Below are 26,553 nucleotides of genomic sequence, written 5' to 3'. Positions count from 1 at the left end.
TTTTGCTGTTATATTAACCTCCACTCTTCTGGGAAGGCTTTCCACTAGATTTTGAAGCGTGGCTTTGGGGATTTTGTTCATTCAGCCGCAAGAGCATTAGTGAGATCAGGTACTCATGTCGGGCAAGGAGGCTTGGGGTGAAGTCACCATTCCAGTTCACCATTCCAGTTAAAGGTGTTCAGTGGGGTTGAGGTCAGGGCTCTGTGCAGGCCACTTAAGTTCTTCCACTCCAACCTAGGCAAATTATGCCTTCCTGGAGCTCGCTTTGTGCACAGGGGCATGGTCATGCTGGAACAGGTTTGGGCCTCTTAGTTCCTGTGAAGGGAAATTGTAATGCTACAGCATTCAAAGACATTCTACACAATTGTGTGCTTCCAACTCTGTGGTAAAAGTTTGGGAAAGAACCACATATGGGTGTAATGGCCAGGTGTCCACAAACAGTAACTAAGTAATAATATTTTATCAGATTTACTATAGTTTAGGGTTTGTTACCTTCCAGAAAGATCCGAAATGTTCACTGGAAATACTATCAGAATCTACTGTGAAGTAAAGACACAGTGCTGCTGCTAGTTAAAATATTGTCCTTTGCTTATAATGCCTGTACGATTTTCCAGGAAGATTTTCTTTTTATAAAAAAGGTGAACAACCATTTAAGAACATGTTAATATTTAATATTTAAGTTAATATTTTTCAAATTAATTTAATTATTGTTTTTGGAGACCCCCGTATAAAGAGGCTGAACTGTCCATAGTACATGGTCTGTGTGGACTATATGGAGTGTTGGTGCTATAAATAAAAGCTCTTTTTGTGAAATTTGGGACACTTTGTACAGAAATATGATTTAATTTTGGAGCTCACTAAAGCAGAGTTTAGGTTTGGCTAATGAAGCCAACCTCTGACGAGAGACGAAAAAAAGAATTGTGTGCGCCCTATTCATATTATGTTAATGGTCTTTGTCCCAGGAGCTTCATACTTGTGCCCTTCAAGCTCGCACCCACATCATATGAAACAAAAACCTCCCGCTTGCAAGATTTTCCAAAACAGGAAAGTCTTCAGGACGGAGAACTTTGCCATTTTCTCTGTAATATGACAAGCTGCATTTTTTTGTCTTATAAACTTCGACAACACAATGTTAGACATAACTGTAACAGATAAAAATATGGCATGTTGAGCTTTAATCCATAAAAAATTTTATTATTGGCAAATTGTGTCTTTCAGTGAGTGTGTTCCTGTGTGTATGGATAATAGATTTATGCCTGCGTTTAGACTCTGTGCTATAAGGCTCAACCATAATAGTTTCATAATAATAATTCTGATAGGTAGCTCTCATTGCATCCAACAAAGCTGTAGGATGAAAAGCAGGTCAGAAAATGAAACCTTACAGCAGCCACAAGCTCATGCAGCAGAGCCAGTGCTGGAATTTATGAAAGACACATATATCATCTGGCCATGTTTGTGCTGGAGCCAAGATCTTGCTTCTCCATTTGATCTCGGGAGCAGTACATTATGTGAGGAAATATATTTGCCAACTCTGTTCTTCTCAATCCCTTTGGTGCACTTCTTCAAGACCAGAGGATGAGTGGAACTTATGTTTAGTAGCTATCATTCTGCCCGCTGTTTTATTTTCATCTCTTCTTATGGCGAGGTGTTCTTCCTCAATTTACCTACGTTTATTTGAGGAACACCAGTCCTTGTCACTGTCCTAGTTCTCACTGAGGTCACCTTCATTTGTCTTCTCATGTTTTTCCTTCGTTATTTCTCGTTCCAGCTGTTTCTCTCCCATCCTTTCTTTCTACTTTTCCAGACTGGGTGCAGTTCTGTTCTCCCAGGGTTTAAAGAATATGTCACACCTGGCTTACATTGTCCCTTGCATTCCATCTGCACTGGCATGTGTGTGTGTGTGCGGAGTGTGTCTGCTCTTCTTAGAACATTTTACATTCATGAAACATGTGTGATCTACAAACATACAGGTACAGTGGGGCCTTAAAGTCTGAGAGCACTAGTGAAAATGCTTCTATTTTGCACTCTTTTCTAAATTAATGCAACAATTTTCGTTACAAATTATATTATTGACAACAATCTGTGTGAAAAGTAGAATCTTAGAAATATTGACATGAATTTCAGAGTTTCTTGGTATTTGCCAAGTCCTCTTTTTGCTTTAATGCCAGTGTGCATTCGTGCTGGCATGGACTCCACAAGTTTGTGCAAATCCTTGATCCATTTTTAGATCAAATCCACCCGAGTGTCGTCTGAACACATGCTTCAATAGAAGAGATTAGTCATGAGGAAAATCTGACCTTTTGTACAAAGCAGTTAACATGGACAGTAGGGACCTAGAAATAGTGCAGAATCTTGAATATTCAATATTCAAGATATTGAACTTTTACTTTCTTTGTTTTAAATATTGTTTTAAATATTCCAACATTCTAAAACCTGCTGTTTATTTCCAGTTTTAAATGAATAAAGAAATCACATTGAAAAAGATTTTCACTGTGGTCTCAGACTATTGGACCCCACTGTATGTAGAGTGTATGTGATTAATCTGCTGCAGATTAAACATATACTTGGAGCTCTGCCTCATCTGCTCCTTTTTATTTATTCTGTACATATGCCTTTATATATATATATATATATATATATATATATATATATATATATATATATATATATACATCCTGTTTTGTTCAAAACAGTGTTTTGATGGTGTGTATTGTGTACATTGTCTGCTGTGTGCAATTTGTATGAACATTTTTCTTTATGTTGTGCCTTTTAGGTTCTGCTGTTGTTGCACCTAAATCTCCACCTGGAGTCAATAAAACCCATCCATCTGTCCATCTGCCCATTTTCTGTGGCCGTAAAATTGATGACAAGACTGTTGACATTAGTAATTGTTGCTGTGGTGGAAATGAAGTATGGAAAATAAGGGATACGTAGCTGTATCATTTATACAACACAGTCAGAACTTTCAAACTGAAACTAGAATAAAGATTTTAAATGTTTTAGAAATTTGAATACATGACATATATGATGTCCAAGGTAGGGATTTATTCATGCCTGCTCCTAAAGGAATTTGCCCTGCAGACATTCCTGAACAATCCCACTTGCACCTGCGATAGGCTCTGGATCCACTGGACCTTATTCATTCACAATCAGCAAATGTAACTAATTTGTTTATATTGTGAGAAATAGAACCAACTAACTTCATCAGAAAATATCGCAGGTGCAAGTGGGATTGTTCCTCTTACCTGGACAGAGTGCAGCCAAACGTCCAGGGGGTAGATCATGTTTCAGGCTTGATAATTATGTTTAACATGATGGTTCATGTTGGGATAGAATTAGGGTTAGGCTTGTAAGAGGAGTTAGATCAGATCCAACTTTACTCATGGACTTTTGTTTTTGCAGTGAGGACTATCTCAGTGTTCCTGATCTAACTCCTCTTACAAGCCTAACCCTAATCCTATCCCAACATGAACCATCATGTTAAACATAATTATCAAGCCTGAAACGTGATCTACCCCCTGGACGTTTGGCTGCACTCTGTCCAGGTAAGAGGAACTGGTTCTTTTCCAACTCCACCCCATGGACTTTTTGTTCTGCAGCAAGGAGTACTTGAGAACCCTGTCCATGAGATGGGAATACAACCTGGATAGGACACCAGTCCATCATAGGTCACCATGCACACACACACACATTGAAACCCTCAACCCTCAGACCTAGGTACAATTTAGAGTAGCCAATTCACCTCCCAACTTTTTGGGAGATGGGGACACATTTTGGGAGGTGGGAAAAAAACTGAGAACCTGGAGGAAACCCATGCAGACACAGGGAGAGCATGCACAGAAAACCCGCAGAGACAGTAACCTGAGCTCAGGATTGAAACAGGGAATCTGGAGTTCTAGAGCAGCAAGACTACCCACTGTACCACCATGAGTTTATCATTTTTATTTAAAATACCTGATTCAAAACCTGAGCTAATTACAAATCTCTGTAGAGCTGTGACCCTTGGCCAATGGTGTGTTTTTGGCCACTCCTGGTACATCTACCATAGTGAGTGTGTGATTGAAGATCCTCAATCCTGCACTGTATTGGAGCCATTGGCACCTTCTACTATTCGGTAGCCAGCACAAGATGCTGATAGTAACTTTAACTCTGGAATTCACATGAACATTTTCCTGAATGCAGGGATTCAGCAGTGCTCAGGTGACATTTCATTAAATGAACTGATGCTTACCATCTGCTGTGTGGTCAAAGCCAGGGCCGTAACAAGGGGGTATGCAGAGTATGCAGTGCATAGGGCCCCATGGCTACTAGGGAGCCTGTGAGAATAACTTGAGTGGAAAAATTAGTATGTTTAAATAAGAAAACAGTTAAGCTCATTAATGTCTATCAACTTGAAATGGTGTTAAAAATATTACTAGTATTTTTTATTCATTTTTGCATACTATGAGTAGTTACTGAAGTTAAGGTTAGGGGTAGGGTTAGTGGTCATACTGATTGACAATTTCAATTATATGAAATTAAATAATATGCAACCATTTTGCCATTGCTTATTCAAAATCATACAAATTTCTAGTGAGATCAGGTTCAACCATTCAAACTGCACATCCATGCACATTACGCATACAGCTTTTTTTTCTCACTTTGAAAAAGAATCTGATACGTTTCAGTTGGTTGAATTAAAATGATAATATTGAATTTTATTATTGAAAAAAACAATATGTATGCTGGCAAGGAAAAACTAAAAAATGGCTAGTGTAAATCATATATGAAACAAAACTATATTATGATCGTACTGTGAATAGAAGATTTGCTACACTGTAATATTATAGTCTATGGACAGGAAATCTTGTTGGGACAAATATTTTTTTTTACTGTATAAAGTGGTAAGCCAGTCAGCACTGACATTTCCACAATATGGCCAGAAAACACAGCAATGACAACTCTCCTACACGACATCTGCGAGTCACGCCCAGGGTGAATTAAAGAGCGCTTGAGTGGTTGTGGCTTTGTGCATGTGCCACATCTTTTTAGTGTAAAATGGGTTTGAGGTCACGTGTGACTGCTCTAGATCACACTTTGTTCATAAAATTCTTGCAAACTGTACTGATCAAATTACTAAAATAATACCATTATTATGTTTTCTCAGCAATTAGCCAGTTGCTGCTGAGGTGTAACTATGGTTCAGCCCAGCACCTTGTGTAGGATGTGTGCGGTTCCCATCAGTGCACTTCTTGGGCCGTGTGTTGTTCTAGTAGCTCCTGCAGGTTCTTGACAAATCCTTTCTTGATGGTTCCCTCTACGTTGATGGAGCCTCCCCCTACCGCAGGCACAACTCTGGTCTTGGCACCCCACATCCTACTGATCTCAATCTCCAGATCTATATTTTTGCTCAGTTTTTTGGCTTGAGCTTTGAACATGATTTTGTTGTCATCTGGGTTTCCTACATTGATCAGCAGATATTACTTCTCCTTCTTGCAGTAGACTAACAAATCAGGACAGTTTTCTGGAATGTTATGGTCAGCCTGTACTGCCATGTCCCACATCATGGAGATGTCTTCAGTATTAACCACTACTTGAGCTGAGTGTTCATACCATTTCCAGGCACTTGTCTGCCAAGCTCCTTTTAGCTCAACCGGTGCAAATAGCTGGCTACCTTGTTGTGCATTGTTCATGTACCCAGTAGGAACAAGCATTGTGCAACCAGCAGTGACATGGCTGATTGTCTCCTCTGCCTTTTTGCACATTCTGCAATTGCTGTTGACCTGCTGCTTTAAGATGTTTTGCTGGTGATACCTGCATATAGATACCTGCCTATACCTGATACAGATCTTCTCAACTTCAGTATTGATCTTGATTCTTTGCTTGACTGAAGATAGGTGCATGGGCTGTGCTGGCAAGTACCTACTCTTGATTTCGTTTGCCATTGTTACAAGGGAGTACTTTGCTTTGCTGGCATTGTGAGTTTTCACAAGCTTGGTGAACTGGTTTTGATGACATGTGAGTCTGCAGCCACTGTTCCACCTCTTTATGTACAGTCGCTCAACATCTGCTTTTGAATGGTGAAGCCCATGCTTGGTCAAGAGCTTCCTTGGAGTCAAGAGCTTTTCTTGGAGTCTTTTATTTCTATCTCAGATCTCTTCCAGTCAATAATCCCAAAGCTGCACATGGGGACTGGAATTGCCAGACTGTTGATGATGAAGATGATGATGAACAGAGCCTGCTAAATAATCTTTCAACAATTGTATAATAATATATTCCTTCATTCATTCATTCGTTCATTCATTCACCCACTCATTCATTCAGTAGTAAGCACTTTATCCTCATCTGGGTTCCATATTTTTTTGTGTCTATTCCCCAACTACTCACTATTTGTCTGCTGTATTTTGTTCATTGATTTATTTATTCATCTTCTGTAAGCACTTCATCCTGATCAGGCTGGCAGTAGACCTGAAGCCTATCCCAGGAACATTGGGCATGAAGCAGGAATACAACCTGAATGGTACGGCAGTCCATCACATGGCAAATATATTAATATAATAATTTATTAATATAATACTGCTGCTCTTAATTCTCTTAACATCTAGGAATTATATTGACCTGTTTCACTGTTGTTGTCGAATAACCTGCAGGTTTACATAGTAAATAGCCTAAGTGAAGAATTTTTACTAATGATAAATTCACAAAGACAAAAGCATGTCATCCATGATCCATACAATAAACATAATTAAAGTCCTGTTTGATACCAGCCACGCCCACTTTTATCACGTTTCTTTGTGTAATTTGGGGTTCTGGCTTCTCTGTAACAATTTAGTGGCACTTATTTTGATTAAAACATTTCACAAATCAATGTAATTTACTACCAAAATCTCCCTACATGTTTTGCAGCTCTGACACTGTATTCATACATTGTGGGCCTTGATGCACGATTCCGATATTCCAATATTTTACATTGCTATTGGAGCCAGGATTGATTGTATCCTTGCTCTGGCATGTCCTCATAGATAGCCCAGTTTCTTTAGCTACCCTGCTGAATGATTAATTTTGGTCCCACACACACACTCATACACCCATTCGCACACTACGGACAATTTGGAAAAGCCAATCCGCCTACAGTGCATGTCTTTGGACTGGGGGAGGACATCCAGAGTACCCAGAAGAATATTACTGTTAACCTCAAGCTCATGGAAATGTGGTTGAACCAAGAAGTCAGGATTCAGGGAATGGAGTCAACATCTTTGGCCTTCACAGTCTATATCAATGCGTTGCAATGGCAGTGTGCTGGCTTGCAACAGGAACCGGTTATCCCACTCTGGTGCATTTATTTGTCTCATAACAAAATACAAGATACATGATACAAGATTCTTTTATTGCCGCACAAAAGTGCCACACAATACACAAAACACAAAACAAAACAAGATAACTAACACAAGATAACAATGTCAACAATGTCAGATTTAATTGGATGTGAGCATTCAGATGCAAGTCAAATATCCAGATCTTGAATGTGTTTCAGATTTAGGACCTCATTTGAATGTGGCCCATATTAGATGTGAAAAAAATCTGATTCAAGCTGTCTACACATATGCAACAATATCCAAATTGTGTCGGATGTCAGCAATGAAATTGGAATTAATTGGCAAATGCAGCCAATGCTCTCACCAAAGTGAATGATATTCTTCTATCATCAGTTACCCAGATTTAATCTCTCAACCAATTTAACGAGTGGGCTGTGTCTCAAACCGCACACTACCATAATAAACTGTATGTCAGGTGTTGCACTATTTTAACACAGCCTGTTATTTGGTGCTGTAATATGCGGTTTTGCATGTAACCTGACTTCTGGGTCCTCGGTCCACGTCTGTCAGCAAGCTGTTTTCTGCTCTGGGATGCGAGGATCTATTTTTAGTTTTTACTTAGGAACAAGTCAGTGAAGTTGTGCGATTTCGGCTTGGCATCAAAACACCCACAGTGCTTGTGTTCTTACGATAGAGAGGGTCATATTCCCACTTAACGTGTGCTTTACGCATTTCCCTATTTCCTGGTAATTATTTTCAACTGGCACACATGTTAGAAAGCATCGGGTAGAGGAGTATTTATGACCGCCAAAATCAGACACACTACTTAGTCCTTAAACAAGATTAGATTTCGAATAGCTCACAGGGATAAGTCGTGTACTCTGCATACAGCTGGAACATGGTTTTGATGTGCACATGTGTGACATTTTCCTTTTATGACATGAGAAAATTCTTATTTTTCACTTTGTTGTCTTGTTTTAGGTTTGGATAGCCCCATGTAAATGATATTTTGTAACGTATCAGATATTGTATTTTTCTTTGAAATTCAGAAAAATCTGCACAAAACAGTGAACTCTAATTCATTTGGATAATAGACATCATAGAACAAGCCTACATTCATTCAGATGAACAAATGTAATAAAAAAATTATTTAAATAATGCTGTGTCATTATTTCAACTTAGTATCTCATTATTTTGACTTAATATCTCAATATCTCATGTTATTATCTCATTATTCCACCTTAATATCTTGTTATTCTGATTTAATAACTTGATATTTCAAGTTATTATCTCATTATTTCGAGATATTGTCTCATTATTCTTATAGATAGCTACACATAGCTATGTCTAATGATTTGCCATACCTGTACACCTAGTGATTCATGCAAATATCTAATCAGCCAATCATGTGACAGCAGTGCAATGCATAAAATCATGCAGATACGAGCCAGCAGCTTCTGGTAATGTTCACATAAGCCATCAGAATAGGGGAAAAATGTGATGTTAGTGATTTTGAGCATAGCCTGATTGTTGGTGCCAGGTGGGATGGTTTGAGTATTTCTATAACTGCTGATCTCCTGGGATTTTCACACACAATAGTCTCTAGAGTTTACTCAGAACGGTGCAATAAAGAAAAAACATCCAGTGAGCAGCAGTTCTGCAGACAGAAATGCCTTGTTGATGAGAGAGGTCAATGGAGAATGGCCAGACTGGTTTGAGCTGACAGAAAGGCTACAGTAACCCAGATAACCACTCTGTACAATTGTGGTGAGTAGAAAAACATCTCAGAATGAACAACACATCAATCCTTGAGGCAGATGGGCTACAACAGCAGAAGACCACGTCGGGTTCCACTTCTGTCAGCCAAGAACAGAAAGCTGAGGCTGCAGTGGGCACAGGTTCACCAAAACTTGACAGTTGAAGACTGGAAAAACATAGCCTGGTCTGATGAAGCTTGATTTCTGACGCTCACAAATGGTAGGGTCAGAATTTGGTGCCAACAGCATGACTCCATGGACCCAACCTGCTTTGTGTTAACAGTCCAAGCTGGTGGAGGTGGTGTAACGGTGTGGGGAATGTTTTCTTGGCACACTTTGGGCCCATTAATACCAATCAATCATCGCTTGAATGCCACAGCCTATTTGAGTATTGTTGCTGACCATGTGCATCCCTTCATGGCCACAATTTACCCATCTTCTAATGGCTACTTTCAGAATGATAATGCACCATGTCACAAAGCCAAAGTCTCAAACTGGTTTCATTAACATGACAATGAGTTCAATGTTCTTGGCCTTCCTAGTCACTGGATCTGTATCCAATAGAGCACATTTGGGATGTGGTAGAATGGGAGATTCGCAGAATTAAAGTGAACCTGAAAAATCTGCAGGAATTGCGTGATGCAATCGTGTCAACATGGACCAGAATCTCAAAGGAATGTTTCTAACATCTTGTGGAATCCACGCCATGAAGAATTGAGGCTGTTTTGCGAGCAAAGTGAGGCCCTACCCAGTATTAGTATAGTGTTCCTACTGAAGTGTTCAGTGAGTGTATGTGTAACTGAAATCTACTAAAGCAACATCTGGCTTACCTTCTATCTGGCACAATAGCATACAAAAAAGGTTATAAGTTAATATTCAATAAATTAGCCTTATTGAAAAGTTGTAGGGTGTTAAATATTAAGTAGAAATAAAGAGATAATATGTAGAAATATTGAGTTGCTATGTCAAAATGATGATTATATTAAGTAAAAAAGAATGACATGCCATGTTGAAATAGAGATACTAAGCCAAAATAATGGCATAATATATGATATATGATATAATGAGGTATTAAGTTGAAATGACGAGCTATTAAGCTAAAAATTATAACACAATATCTTGAATTAACAAGTTGTTAAGTCGAAATAATGAGATATTAAGTTGTAATGAAGACATGACATGTAGGACAAATAAAAGAATAGCTTACTCTTACTCTTAATGAAGACATGGCACTTCAGCTTGTGGATCAGAGCTTCCTAAAGTTAGCTTTATTGCTAGCTTGTGGACTGTTAAAACTGTTAAAGTTAAAATTACGAGATAAAGTTCAAATATGTCCAAATAACGAGTTATTAAGTCGAACTGATGATATATTAAGTTATAACTATAATGATATAATGACATACTAAGTTGAAATTACAACATGTCTTGAAATTAATTGTTATAAAAGTATAAAATAGTTCTTGATCCACACTAATGATGTTTATCTAATCAAATTCTCACCCACTCGCGCGCGTTTCTCATTAAGTGGCCTGTTTCCTTATAAGGACTTGGCCGGATGACGTATTGAGGGCTCGCGCTTTGTGATGTGTGATGTGGTGTAGGAGCCCCGGCTCGCGCGCAGCACGTTATAATGGTGTGTGCGCGGACAGCGCGAGCTCACACACACACGTCCCCATCCACAGTCCGGCGGGAAAGGCGCGCGCGCAGCTGAATGAAACGGAGCGCATGGAGCACGCGCACGGACTCTGACAGCCGAACTTGTGAAGATAACGGCACGAGCCGCGGAAACTGCATTCGCTTATTGGTTACGAAGAATAATTTGTGTTTGACACCAGGAGTGCAGCGATGCTGGCGCGTGGGGCTCGAGCGTCCTTCCACGAGCTTTCTTGTCTAATCTCGGTTAGTCTAATCTTGTCTGATTTTCTTTGCGGAATCGTTGCTTTCAACTTGGATTTGGAAAAGCCCGCTGTGTACAGTGGACCCACCGGGAGCTACTTTGGATACTCCGTGGACTTTTACCACCCGACGCAGGACAGGAGCGCGTGAGTTACACATGCATTCTGCATTATATGTTTCAGTCACTTTTATGCATTGGCTTGTTTTATTAACTGAAATGATGGATAACAATTTAGAGCACCTCAGCTTAGTTAAAATGCATGCGTCACCTACGAAATAAAAATTTTAGCAATTAAGCGTTCAGCATTCAGCATTCAAATCAAGATGCTGATTTTCCTGAAGTTCTGCACGTCAGTTCTGCCTGACCTGGATGCATCATCATTTGTTTACTACAAAGCACTGTGTGGCAGAGATGCATTCACACTTTCCTGCTGACTTCAAAGTCATGCATCCTGCATTCTGTCTAGCATTTATAGTCTTAAGTGAATGTGCAGTTGGTGTTGCATGCTGGTCCAGTCTAATGGTGCTTTCATCTCTCTCCCTCTCCCTCTCTCTCTCTCTCTCTGTGCAGTGTGTCAGTGCTGGTCGGGGCTCCCAAAGCCAACACCACCCAGCCCGGGATTGTGGAGGGCGGTGCGGTTTATTACTGCTCCTGGCCCCCGTCTGAGCAGAACTCATGCCGCGAGATCCCTTTCGATAAAGCAAGTGGGTACACAGTTTTGATCAATTTTTTTAATCAGCACTGAAGGACATGATGTCATGTTTCCTGTATTGCAGCTCGCAATTAATGCATGATGCATGCATGCATGCATTTATTTCATAGATCAAGGAGGATGCACTAGAGTCCAAATCCATAGTCACTGACTGAGTTCCCCCACAGAATGTAATATGCACATATAAAATTAACATTTGTTTTTATTCAGTCCTCCTGTTTGCGGATATTTGCTAGAGGCTTAATTTATACACATTCCGACTCTGACAATAAAAAGATCAAAACCCACATCCAAGACCGAGCTGATTTCCTCGCATATGGTTTGGTTTAAACCGGGGGAGCGGAGTAATTACCACGCGCTCCCCGAGAAAGGCGCGTAACTTTACCTCCACGCGTAAATGTGGCGCAGTTGACATCCTGACGCACAAGGGTTCCCGCGCGCATGTTCCCGAACACCATGTTTTCACTACTTAAATGTGCTCGTCTTAGTTATACGCTCGATTTATGCGATGCATTATGACTGTTGGTTTTGCGCAGTGAAAATGCAAACCATGGAGTCAAACCATTTTGGAAACGCGAGGCTCCATGAAAGAATGGCTTAAGCGCAGGAGGAACTTGTATGGCTGTGAGGTCATGTTTAAATTGCGCTTGTCATGTGGGAAGCAGATGCCAAGATTGCTGCAGGCCAAATGCTGTTTGCGGTTTCTGGGCTGTTTTCTGTGCATGAGACTTGTCAGAGGTATTGTGCCAGTAAATGTGAGTTGTTCTAGTGGTAGGGTCAGTGTTGCCCTGTCCACACAGAAAAACTCTAACGATTCTCACTGCCATGCTGTGTTTTTTTTTTTATCATCCCCAGTTTGACAATTTAATTAGCTGAGTCACAATTAAGTAATTAGCAGAGACAATTTAATTAGCCAAAGTCAGTCTATTAGATTTTTGCTCTGTGTCAATGCAGCATAAATGTTGACCATTCTTTTCAGGGGAAAGTATGTAATGCATTCACAGAAAGTCACCAGATGATGCCAGAAACTCCAAATCCATCCATCCATTCTCCGTACCGCTTAGCCTATGCAGGGTCACAGGGGAGCCTGGAGCCTATTCCAGGGGACTCGGGGCACAAGCTGGGGGATACCTTGGATGGGGTGCCAACCCATCGGAGGGCACAATCACACCCACACAGGTTGGGAGGCGGGATTCGAACCCCCAACCACAGAGGTGTTTGGCAACAGTGCTAACCACTAACAGAACCTAATTTACATATTCACTGACTCGTTATGATCATGATCGTGCAGCAGGTAGTGTCATTGCCTCGCAGCTCCAGGGTCCCTGATTCCATCCTGAGCTTGGGTTACTCTCTGTGCAGAGTTTCTGTCCATGTGGGTTTCCTCCAGGTTCTCTGGTTTCTTCTCCTGTGCTAAATTATCCCTAGGTGTGAATGAGTGTGTGAATGCATGTGTGCATGGATATTGCATCCTATCCAGGGTGAATTCTCATGCTCAATGGTGATCAGTGATTGGTCATTGAGAAACAGTGGTGATCAGTGATTGGTTATTGAAAAACAATGGTGATCAGTGATTGGTTACTGAGAAACAATGATGATCAGTGATTTGCCACTGCAAAACAATGGTGATCAGTGATTGGTTATTATGAAACAGGGGTGATCAGTGATTGGTTATTGAAAAACACTGGTGATCAGTGATTGGTTATTGAAAAACACTGGTGATCAGTGATTGGTTATTGAATAACAGTGGTGATCAGTGATTGGTTATTGAAAAACAGTGGTGATCCATGATTGGTTATTGAGAAACAATGGTGATCAGTGATTGGTTATTGAGAAACAGGGGTGATCAGTGATTGGTCATTGAGAAACAATGGTGATCAGTGATTGGTTATTGAGAAACAATGGTGATCAGTGAACTGTCATTGCAAAACAGTGGTGATCAGTGATTGGTCATTGCAGAACGAGGTGATGAGTGATTGTTCATTGTGAAACAAGGGTGATCAGCGATTGGTCATAGGGAACATCGGCTTGTGTAAGCTGAATTCAGTCAGGCTCTGCACACTGCTGCTAAGTCGATCAAACCTGCTTTCTCAACTCACATAACCAGCAGCTGCGATGGGAGCTAGAGAGCTGTATCAAGCGCAGGACAGTCCCCAACATCTGCTTGAAAACTCACTAGATTTATTTCTAGGCTTTTGTTTTACGTAAAACCACTAAAGGGATCTAAAAAGTCAAAATATATCTATGAACAAAGCTGGTAACTTTCCACATCACATCAGTCTCTGTCTCATCACTTGAGGTAAAAGTCTCTCTGGCATTTAAGCATGAGTCTCATCGTCGTCTCTGTACTCAGCTGATCTCTGTTCTTGCTAACATCTGTGGGGAAATAGTCGCTGATTAATTCAGCCGGTTCTGTTGGCTAGATTTCTTGTTATTAATGTCTATTTTTAGATTAAACATTTTAAACTTGTTCACTGTCATCTGTACCCAACATGATCTTTGCAGGCAGACAGCCATGGCGAGGTTAGATGTTAGCCTAACTAAAAACATCCACAGCAGCGTCCAATGGGTTTTAGCAGACCACCACTGTAACAATTGTACCATTGTAACAAAGTTTTGCCAGTTACCTTCATAGCAAGTAACATAACATGCTAATCCAACATTGCAAAATACAGTAAATGCAAATGAGGATTATTTTTTTTTGGTTCCAGGTGAGTAAAATAGCCCATTCACATGTGATAATCTGGTGTGAACAAGTTGACACTGTTTGAAAGACTCAGCAACAAGCGATAATTCTTTATTGGGTTAAAATTAATTATAAAATTTAATACACTATTGCCTTAAAAATGCAAACAAATGTTTTGCCACTTTCAATGCCTGTTTTGTTTGTGCACCCCCACTTCCAGAGTTTCGGGTTTGTATGTGGAAGAAAAGAGCCTGTATCTGTTTACAGGTAATAAGCTGGAGTTATAGGTCTATCTACCGACATGAAAGAAGTAATGGTGTGTTATTTAGACGGAGGATAAAGTTGAAGAGGTGGGAAAAAGAGACAGACAGGAAGACAGAGAGGGGACAAGACGTTTAAAAGAACAGTCAACACATGGGGAATTAGAGGAACTCAGCCAGTAAGGTTGGCTCACATGGAGAGGTGTCTGCTTTCTATTAGACACAGAGAAACACTTTAGACCCCCCTACCCCAAACCACCCCCCCCCAACCCCCGGGCCTTTCGGCTTAGCCAACTCAGAGTGAATGCACACACATTATCAGATTCATTAGTCACGTTGTCGTGACCCCTGATCCCACCATGGCATCCAGACGTCATACTGGAGAAATTTACATCTTTGGTCAACTTTGATAAATGAGCAATGCAGTAAAGGCAAAGCGAGTTGAATTCATTTGATACACCGTAAACTACCACATACCTGAAGTCACTTGTTTGGTTCACGCACACACACACACACACACACACACAGAGAGACTTACAAAGTGATGTATCTGGATCTTCTAGAGTTACACCAGACACATTCCATCGCTTTAAGTTTAAGAGGAAAACTCATTTTTTCATCATTTCCACATTTGTGATGACTTTAGGCATTTGCTGATATTAAATTTATGATAATTTCTACTAACTCACCATTGTTAATGATATTATCATGGTTTTGTATTTCTTAAAAATTGCAAGGGATGTTAATGGGTTTCATAGGGGTCATTGTGTTCAGGTAACAGGGCTGAATGAATGGGTTTCATTTTTCATAACCTATAATGGATGACTCATGGAAAGGCATGTTTCGAGCACGAATAAAACGGATGCATACATTAAAGCAAAAATAATAATTGTTGATGAAATGTAATGATTATATTTCACGATAAAGTGTAGTTACCTTAGAGGGCTATGGATCATTTTGTATTAATGTTTTCAATGTGAAACTTACACATACATGTGAAGGACACTTTACCTGTGTTTAAAATGTCTTTTACCTTTACTTTACCTATGTATTTTAAATGCTTCTTGGTTTAGATAATAACCCAACTATGCCTTTTAAGTACGGTTAGCTCTTGTATGGAAATGAGTGTGACTAACACCAGTTAGATGTAAGCACAAGTTACATTTGTTGCATTCAATTGGTAAATATAAGTATGGGAGTGGCTTTGGGAAAACTGCAAACAGAAATATGAATGCTAATTAAAACAGGTCCTAGCTTTTTCCAACTTTAACACATGGGTAGTGACGGTGTTTTGAAGTCTCTGCACTAACATTATCATGTGTGTTATGTATATTGCTATCAGCAGATGCCTGAGTAAGGCTGAAAAGAGTGGCCTAGTTTCATAAAACTGATGTATTCTCCCCACTGCACATCACAAGCACCCAAATCTGATTTGTCTGTTTAAGTAGCTAGTTAGCAAAATACCAACATGGAGATTTTGGTATACTTAAAGTCAGTATCTTGTCATGGTTCTGCCATGTTAGTTCTTGCTGTCACTGCAGGTACTACAGATGTTTGAGGCTCAGGGTCCTGCTGTTTTTTTCCCCATGTTGTTGTCCGTGTCACAAAGTTTTATCAAGTAGAGCCACACACTGAGCCTTGAAAACAATGCTGGTCAAAAAAATTGTACGTCCAGAGTATATATATGAGCAACGATGCCTTCAAAAATAATGAAACTAAATGTTTCTACATTAAAAAAAATACTGTAAAGAGCAGTAAACAGTAATAAATGAAACAAAGTCAATATTTGGTGTGACGATCCTTCGCTTTAAAAAAAAATAGTCTCAGGTACAGTGTCTGCAGTTTTATAAGGAAATGAGTTGTAAGTGTTACTGAGCATCTTTCAGAACCAGCCATAGTTCTTCTGGAGACTTTGACTGTCGCACTTGCTTCTTATTTTTGCAGCAAAACCCAGCAGCCTTCATTATGTTTTTTTGTCTGAAAAGTGTCTCTTATGTAAAATGCTGCTTTCTTTACTGACTTACAAACATTTTTCTGTAACATTTAATTTTGTGCTGGAAACCTAATGTTTGGAAATCTAAAAAGTTTTTGTACTGAATCAATAATGTAGAAGTCATGAAATAAAAATCTATAACAAAGTTTGTACTAAAAAAAATATTGCCTAAGAATTTTGCACAGTACTATATATATAGTTTTTTGCTAGCTAATTTAGCAAAAGTAGTTGCCCCGAAAGAAGGAAATGAGTATAAATGTGGAGTAGAATGTTAGCTAGCAAGCATGTGAGTGTACTCTTAAAGCAACTATAGCTATGACTAAGTGTGATAACTAGCTAGCTAGTTTTCTACTTGTTCACATTTTGGTTTTAAAACAACTTCACCCCTAGATATACATAAATAAACAGTCCACTATGGTTACCACACAAGAGAAAAGCTACACTGAGTGGAAATTCTGACATTTCATACAGGACAGGGATAGAGAAAAGGAGACCAGTGAGCTATTTGTCACTTATCGTGTGAAAAAAGCCCGAGCACTAATCTAGAATCGGTTCTGTTTTCTCATAACCTGTCGAACACAGTTAAACGGATACAGTGTAAATGCTTCCAGATATTACTCTAATGCCAAGAAGACCTACACATATGGACTACACATATGTCTGATACTTAACACACTTCACTCTGGTTTATTTAAAGGTATTAATGAAATTGTCATGTCTCATTATTCCATCACTACAAGATGATAATAATAGCAGAGTCCTACAGCTTTTAAAAGCAGCTGACATTGTTTGGCTTGTATTTTGGAGTGTGTAGTAAAACAGGTCACTGAGCGCTGAACTCTTAAATGAGCCCCTGCTGTTTGTTTATGCAGTTTGTTGAGGAGAAACCAGCAGAATGGGTTTAATTAACACATGAGGTATTGAGATGTTTGGGATGCATGTTTCTTGTCTGTGTTAGATGACAGCCTTGATTTTTTTTTTTTTTTTTTTTTGGATGTTTGGTGGTTTTAGGATTCTAGTGTAGTTTTTACTGCAATTTCAGCCAGACATTTCCACACGCAATGACCACTGTAGTCTTTGAGCAATGTCTCCTACATTTTCATGTTGTAGACTATTGGTCATATTGAAGAACTTTTCCAGCAATAGACTGAGCCAATCATGAAGCACTATAGGATGTCATTATTGGACGTTCTACCACAGTGCTGGTAAATTTTCAATACTGATTGGTAAGTAGGTGTTTATTCTTTTCTAATAGCAGCCCTGAAAGTAGTTCCCAGCTGCGATTCAAATCACATGTTGATATTACTGCGCTTATTATCACTTCTATAGTAACAACTCGTTCACATGGACTTGTATGATGGACGGTTCACATGATAAGCCTGATATTAAATGGATTAAAGAGCATAGTGTTATTTAACACAGTAAAATATTTAATTGTTGATATTGTATAGCTTTCTATAAGGAGATATTTAACATTTACAGAAGGAGTCTCCAGTGTCTCTGCTTTGTAACAGTCTTCAGAGGACACAGGACTTGTTTTTTGTCTTATCAACTTCAGTAGAGAGAGAAAATGAAAAGCTGGTGAGGGAATGACTGTTTATAGCTGCTATAATCTAAGTGATAACAGAAATTTGTCTCATGGATGTTTCGTAACATAAAATATAAACAGATAAAGCGGATGAAACTATGAACAGATTAAAAAAAAAGTGTGGTTCGTCATTTGTTAATACATTTTAAAAATGGAATCGTTGACAGATCACGGTGGTATAAGAAGAATAAAAACTTCGGGACATTCCTATTAGTAGAAACGAATCAACTTTTGGGTGGTAACAGTAATTACAGTTCTCATTGTTGATTATTTGCGCACTCAGCCCGTCATGATTTATTCCTCGGCTAATGTGAGTCTGGAAGTGGCCAACGTCATAGTAGGTGTAGTCTAAATCCTAAATCCTGTGTTTTGTGACTAATGAGTAACAGATGGACATTTAGTGTTTAATATATCATCCATCCATCCATCATTCCATTCATCTGATGAGCCCTTATTACCCATCCATAAGCAGAGAAGGAGATATATCATCATATCAAGCAATATCGTATTAGACTGACACAGACTTATTCTCAGGACAGATTTGAGTTAATATAAGGGACAGTGTAATAGGAGGACAGAGGGAGGAAAAGGAGACAGATGAAAGATTAATGTTCTTGCATTTTAATGAAGTGTGGACTGTGCCATACTCGACTTTAACTAGAGCCATCTGCGTGACCCGAGGTCTGTAGTGGAACACACTGAACCCCCTACAGACACAGACACACACACACACAAACACACACACACACTTTTATCCAGAGACTCAATGGTAGAAAAAAAACCTTTTGTTAATGCATAGTAATTTGGTGAAGAAAAACATTTTGCATTTTTATAGTAATTGTTATGAAATGAGAACTTTTCTGTCAAGCGCTCATGCCCAAAATTGTCAAAAATTTTTGTCATTAGTGTTCTTACTATGAAGAAACATTCCAAAAGCTTGAACACATAGAATCTGTTCAGACATGAGCTCTTGGTAGTCATTATTTCTGTGCTATAGTCATATGGTGCGGACAACAGACCATAATTTACTGTGAGCCTACCCCAGCTAGAACGCCATTCATACTATTACGTAAATGTTGTAGCTAGCTACTAATTAGGCTAGCTATATATATATATATATATATATATATATATATATATATATATATATACACCAACTGCTAATTAGGAGATTTGATAGATCTCTATTCATACTATTTGTTTACTTGAATTGTAGCTGTAAATCGCTTGTGACAGAGCAAAGTTTCTTTTCTCTTTTCTCGTATCAGTGTATATTTGATGCTGATTTTTCTTCTGATTTTTCTTCTGCTGATTTTTCTTCTTTTCTTCCAATTGTCACCTTCTAGCTTGCTCGTTTCTATCACAAGAGCAATTTTCTCCCTTGGACTCACTGCAAAAAATGCCATCTTAGCAAATGAAAATATCTTGAATATAGTCAGATTTATCTCACATTTCCTATTATAAGATTACAACAAACCAAATATAAGGTTATTAAACCTATTTCTAGACTTTTTGTTTAAATTTCAAGATTCGGATAATTTTGTTCTATTGGCAGATATTTTTGCTCATTTTAAGCATGTATTTCTAGAAAGAAGCAAAATTTTCTGCCAATAGAATAAGAAAATGTAAAGCTTTAAATGAGTAAAAATGTCTTAAAATAAGTTTAATCTTATATTTGATTTATCATAATCTTATAATAGGAAATACTAGATAAATCTGACTATATTCAAGATATTTTCAGTTGGTAAGATGCCAGTTTTGCAGTGCTCCTGGTATTATCAGGATTTGGTTGTGAACAGGCTAAACTCTTAGGCAGATGCACCATCTTACAATCCAAAGTATTTTAGGTTTCATCAGTGAGTGCTACTTGGAGGAATGAATTCTCCTAAAGCCAGCTTTACACTCTGTGATTACACAGCCTAATTTTATTGTCGCAGATAAAATCTCACATTGTAAAAGAATTCTTTGGTGGTGAGTCGAGATTGGCGGTTTTAGAATGCGTAATGTGACATGCTCACAGGTGATTCAAAGATTTACGGCAACCAAGACAAGATAGTCAATGACAAAGTTCTGGAAGTGTCAGAAACTTTTAATTAAAATCTCAGAGCATGCTTCAATGCTCGTCAAAAACCACCAATAGGAGGATTTCATGGGATGATGCGAAACTCATGGGACAGCTACAAATGTTTGAGCAAGCAATCTTTTAAAATACTGACTTAATCACATTAATTAATATAATGTTACTAGCCTAATATAATGCAACCCCTTGTACAGTGAGCTGCAAAGCTATCATGCATGCGAATAGACAGAAAAAAATTCCTTATTATGTCAAGCTCACTTTGAAGTATGTTGTCCTCTTTAACCCAGTAACAAACGACTCCAGACTTCTCTTCATCATGTTTTAAAATGTTATCTCTAGACATAACATTACTACAGTTATACACAGGAATTGTTTCTGTTTATGCGACTCCATTTTCTGCCAAAGCCCAGATCTTCGAATCTAGTCATTTTCTTTAATAGCAGGTTTATCGTTAGAGGATCTTCGTCATATAATTTGACATGGAGAACATGTTATTGTAGAGTTTGTTATAGAATTTGGCTTTTTATGTAATATAGTAATAATCTTAAAAGACTGCTATAATTACAGTCTAAATCTGGCATAAGATATATTTATTAATGGTGGAGATACACTAATAGATTTATGTATGCATTGTTTTTTTTAAGTTTTTATATCAATTCATTATTTATTTGTTTATTTTACACACTTGTAATCTCCTTCTCTTTCCCGTTCCCAGATAACAGGATGGTTAAAGTGAATGGGACACGGGAGTCGTTGGAGTTCAAATCCCACCAGTGGTTTGGAGCTACTGTCCGAACACACAGGGGTAAAGTAGTGGTGAGTGTTCTTGAAAAATGTATCCCTATAAATTGCCCTAACGAGGCTACATCAGTCATGCTAATAGACAGTGTATTACTTTATGTCTCCTTAGATGGAAAACTATGGTTAGACTTTGTGTTTTCCATTCCATCAATATGCATTTGAAAGCTGGTGGTTTGTGAGATTGAGGCACGTGTGGTTGATTTACTGGATGTTAAATTGTGCATAAGATATGCATAGTTGCGCAGTTATGAATAGGAAAAGAAGATTTATGGAGTGGGGAAATACTGCTCTATCTTCAAGCTGTTGAGGGTTTCTTGGCTACATAAGCATGTGGTTGATATCATATACCAGTTATTAAATCCATCACTATTTAAATGTATAACTGATTAAATCATAACCTGAGAGCCAGATTACAGTGACAGTTTTATGTGGGAGAATACTTGTAATGCAGATCTTGTTCTGTGTCACATTATGAAGACGTGATTAGAAACGAGGAGGTGTTCATGTGATAGGTTGAACATGGAATACAATCTGACGGAGAGAGAAAAAAAGATGGAAGTGTGGTTTACAAAATACAATACAAAAAGGGAATATTTTTATTGTATAGTGTATGTTTAGGACAATTGATCAAGATGTATATGAGTGATAAAACATAGCTGGTCTTTGTTAATTAAGCTGTCTAGGGAGATTGTGTGTCTATTTATGGAATGAGACAAAGAAAATACCTATTTGCAGAAATTTTTCAAAATTTGCTTACATTTAAATAGGGACCTCAAATAGTGCAGAATCTTGAATATTAAATATTCAAGATATTGAACATTTACTATCTTTGTTTTCAATATTTCAAAATTCCAGAACATTCTGTTTATTTCCAATTTTAAACCATAAAAATTTTTGCCATAAACTCTAACGAGAAGGCCTGGGTCAGCTGGACATTATAAATTAGTAAACAGAAAATAAACATTAACGTTCAGAACAAAACTTGGCTTAATGAATTATTTGGTCGATTGATCAGCATAAAACACAACTCGATGTGCTGCTAATCTCTACCAACCAATAGTGAGAAATTAAATGTGGCCATTAAAATGTGGCCACACTTACACACTTGGTATTCACTTTGAAAGTCAAAATATCCTAATAACAAGTTGTTGATGTTTCTCGGTATAGCAGAACTCACTGAAATGTAGCTATCAATGCTAAGTGTATTTACAGTGCTATTTTAGTTAAACAAAGTCTTTTCATATTATTTTCCCAACACATCTGAGGGAAATGCTGATATTTCTGATGGTTCTGACTTATTTTTACTGTAAGTGTTCCTTTATATTGTCTGTATTGATTAAATAATCAGGTACATGCTAGTTATCTCAACCACTGGAGTCAACCTTGGAGTCCCAGTTGCCTAGCATCAACATTCCCACAACTTTAACCATTTGAATGATGAGTTTATTGTGTATTCACCTTCCCATTTCAAAAGCCCAAGTTTGAATTTCTTTTGAACGCACCAAAAAAATAAAAAATACCTCTTTAGCAATACCACATCATTCATAGGCAGCACGTTTTTATTTTTACAATTATTTTATTTACATTTTATAAATGAAGTGCTTATTATTGAATAATGTGAATGTGTGTGTGTGCGTGTGTTTGTGTGTGTGTCAATAGGCCTGTGCGCCTCTGTATCATTGGCGAACAGTGAAGATCAGCGGTGAGATGGATCCAGTGGGCACGTGCTATGTTGCTGTGCAGAACTTCAGTGCCTATGCAGAGTACTCTCCTTGCAGAACAAGTGAGTCTGTGTGTCTCTCTCACACACACACACACACGTATGCACTGTGTATACAGTGTCTTGCATAAGTAACCTCACCTCCCCTTGAACGTTTCCACATTTTGTAGTGTTACAACCTGGAAATGAAATGGACTTAATTGGAATTATAAATCATGAATTTACACAAAGTACACAAAGTGTAGGAAAAATCTATATAATTAAAAAAATACATGAATTATATAAATGTTAAATAATTAGTTTTGGCTCCTGTGTGTACATATATATATATATATATATATATATATATATATATATATATTACATACACTCTCTTGTCCTTTTTGGTTTTGAATAGTTTCATTTAAATGAACGTAAATGTAATCCCTTGTCATTTATTAATTAATGTAATTAAATGTACTTACTGAAATGCAGGTATATGTTTCATGTGACTAAGCAATACTGTCAAAATGAATAGAATTGAATTCCATAAAATTCAGCTGATATTCCTCACAGAAAAGCATTCACCTTATTGAAAGTATGAATGCTGACATTATCACAGCTATCTGTCCAGTTGGCTGTGCTCTTTGGGTGGAAGGGATGGCGTTATTCCCTTCTCGTCAATCAGAGCGACATTAACCAGTCGTGGGTGCCTGTGAACTAATGTATTTCCTCTGAGTGTGTTCAGTCATCCTGTGGGGTAGCAGGATGTGCAGCAGCTCAAAAAAGATGCCGTGCCTTCACGTGTCTCAGAGGAAGCATGTGTTAGCCTTCGCCTTCTCCGGTTTGTAGCTGTCGTGTGATAGAATCGAGCTTTCTAGCGAGTGGGAATTGGCAAATGACTATATTCCTGAGTAAAGCTATTTATAAAGCATGCAGGAATATTCTTTATAAATGGAACATCAGTCAAATGAATCGTGAGCCATTTAAACTTGCATGAGATGTACTTCTAATGTACAAGTGTGCACCATTTGGGGTATAACTCTTAGAATCCACAATCAACCCAAACACTCTCACTGTTTGTCACACCACATCACTAGGCCTGATGCCAAGGCAGTTTTGCGCCCGTCTATAAACAGCGATCAAAGCAGTGCACAGTGTTTGTTTCAATGCAATTTCCTGCCCGGCTCCTGTGCTTTGATAAGTTTGGGGTGATATGGTAAAATTATATTGTCATGGTATTTGAAGACCTATCATGACACACCCACCAGCAAAGCAATGTTATTACATAAAGAACAAAAATCATTAAAATTATGGTTTTTAAAGATGTTAAGTTTGCAGAATAAAAGAAATAATTGGTCAAACTCAGTGTAATGGGCTAAAATCCAAACAACAGCTAGGTCTTATGTAGTTTTATCTTGACCCAGTGTAACACCAGTGGTTGTTGTATACTCTCAGTATGATTGGTCTAAATGTTTTCTAGAAATATGAAAGTGATATGTTAAGAATATTGTGGCACAGTTTCCTGAAAAATTATATTTATACCACTGTGAAATGCTCTTATTGACAGCAATAGGTTCACAAGTTGTTGACATTTTTCAGTATAGCAGAACTCACAGAAGTGTAGTTAGAAGTCAACGCTAAGTGTAATTACAGTGTAATTTTAGCTAAACAAAGTCTTTTCATACTAAGTTCCCAACAAATCTGAGGTAAATATTGATATTCCTCATAGTTTTGTCTTGTTTTCATCATAAGTTTTCCATTACATCAGCTGTACTGATTAAATAAAGGGGTATATCCTAGCTAGCTAGAGAATTAGCCTCAGTTTAGCCCCATTTCAAAAGCACCAATTTGAGTTCCAATCGAATGCTTTGTTTCACACCAAACACGCTTAAAGTACATGAAGCAGTATTTATGTGTGATTCTCTGGGAGCTTACTTAAAGACTTACCCACTTCATAAAGAACAGATCTATCAGTATAATTCCTTTAGCAGCTATTCAGTCCTAGCAGAGCAGAGTATGCTTGCCAGTATACATCGGTAATGACTTCAGAAAGGGAATTAGTGGATGATATATAAGACTCTAATGACTATTAAGTCTTCTTGACGCTCTGATAAACACTGTGAAGTGGCTGCCTGGCAGATCGCTACAGCAACAGCGCCAAGGCAAAGAGCTCAGTGTTTAACTTCACCAGCTCTGCTAGGTTTCTGATATACATACGCTTGGCAGCTCAGAGTAAAATACCTACACAGCATGGGGGTCATTTCAAGAAAAATGTCATCATCTTCTGTGAATGATATTATTGAATAAACTCATTAACTGCAATTTACATTTTTTTTTACTATAAATTTATTACCAGCTTTTTTTTTTTTACCATAATTTACCATTACCATAAACATTTATTTCAACAGCAGCATTCTTACACCAAAATGCAAGAACCGAAGCAATAAATATCATGATCTTAGAATTATATGGTTCAATCTGACAATTCTGAGATTTTAAGATATTGGACAAACAAACAAGTTTCTAGCCCATTTATACCAGCCGGCCCTTGACTGTGCTATAATCAACTTTTTGAGGAACTTAAAATTATTTGTTATGTCTGAGAACTGGTTATAGCCTAAATTATATTGTTTTATAACATGATTAAGAATAGAGGAAGTAATGAAGCTCCTGGGATGTGTGGTGAAATGACTATGACTTGCTATTGCATTTTGTAAAAATAATGACGTTGATGTTTTTGGTGCAGATAATCCAGACCCTGAAGGACAGGGCTTCTGTCAGGCCGGCTTCAGCGTGGACTTCACTAAGGTAATGGCTCTATCATTACTCCATTTTGTGTATGCAGTGCATGTGCTGATAATATTTTATATGATATACTGCAATATTCCACAAAAATTATATTATAATTGACATTTCAGAAACATCACACAGGGAAAATCCATAGCTGAATCAAACAGAGGCCAAGGTCAAAACTAGAAGGCTAACAAGAGATGAAGCTACAAGAGTGGGAGCAAATAGGAAGGAATTACAAGGACTAATAGGGAAGAATAAGGATAAATGACTAGGAGTTACAGTTACCACCTTGAAGTTGATTATTTCCCTATAACAGTATGCTCTGAAGTGTTTTATTCCTCTTATACCACAACAATTTGCCACTGATTACAATTTTAATGAATGAAACTTCATAAGTTTAACCATTAATAGTTATATGTAATGTTGTGGAACTTTATAACAACTATAAACAGTCATTCTCTCACCAGGCTCTCTTTTTTAATAAGATAATAAGACAATAAAAGTAGCTTGCCATGTTACCGAGAAACCAGAAAGCACAAAGTCTTTGTCTCGAAGACCCTAACATATTGACTATTATAAAGAACTTACACTGGAGACTCCTTCCATAAATGTTAAATAAACGTCTCCTTATAGAATGCTTCACTGTAACAATAATTATACATTTTTCCTTGTTAAATAACGTTTTTTACTCTGTTTATTATTAGCCTTAGATTACGTGGAATGTCTACCATCCAAATCCCTGTTGTTGCTACAGAAGCACTAACACATTAGAACAAGCACATTAATATAAACCTGGATCTCTAGCCAGAGCTGCTGTTATAGAAAATTAATCAACACATTCTGATCAGTTCAACAGCACTGTGGTATAATTTAGTCATATCTCATATCTCATATCTCACTTACAAGCACGTATTATGTACTAATCTTCTCAACTTTCAGATTAGTACATAGAACATATTTTTAAGAATTTGGTAATAGTTTGTAACTTG

At 37.9% G+C, this 26,553-nt stretch overlaps 1 protein-coding gene across 1 annotated transcript in view; it reads left to right on the top strand.

Annotated features, from left to right (window-relative positions):
* The first annotated feature begins 10,672 nt into the window (after positions 1-10,672).
* itga8 (integrin, alpha 8) overlaps positions 10,673-26,553 on the top strand; it is a 101,021-nt gene continuing 85,140 nt past the window's right edge. The window contains exons 1-5 of the mRNA XM_053227832.1: positions 10,673-11,094; positions 11,520-11,653; positions 20,984-21,084; positions 22,729-22,852; positions 25,518-25,579. Of these exons, the coding sequence (XP_053083807.1) occupies positions 10,898-11,094; positions 11,520-11,653; positions 20,984-21,084; positions 22,729-22,852; positions 25,518-25,579 (618 nt within the window). The 5' untranslated portion in view covers positions 10,673-10,897. The remainder of the gene's footprint in view (positions 11,095-11,519; positions 11,654-20,983; positions 21,085-22,728; positions 22,853-25,517; positions 25,580-26,553) is intronic.

Source organism: Pangasianodon hypophthalmus, chromosome 22 (genome assembly GCF_027358585.1).
Source record: "Pangasianodon hypophthalmus isolate fPanHyp1 chromosome 22, fPanHyp1.pri, whole genome shotgun sequence".
Classification (NCBI taxonomy): domain Eukaryota; kingdom Metazoa; phylum Chordata; class Actinopteri; order Siluriformes; family Pangasiidae; genus Pangasianodon; species Pangasianodon hypophthalmus.
This window is presented reverse-complemented; position numbering and strand designations above follow the sequence as displayed.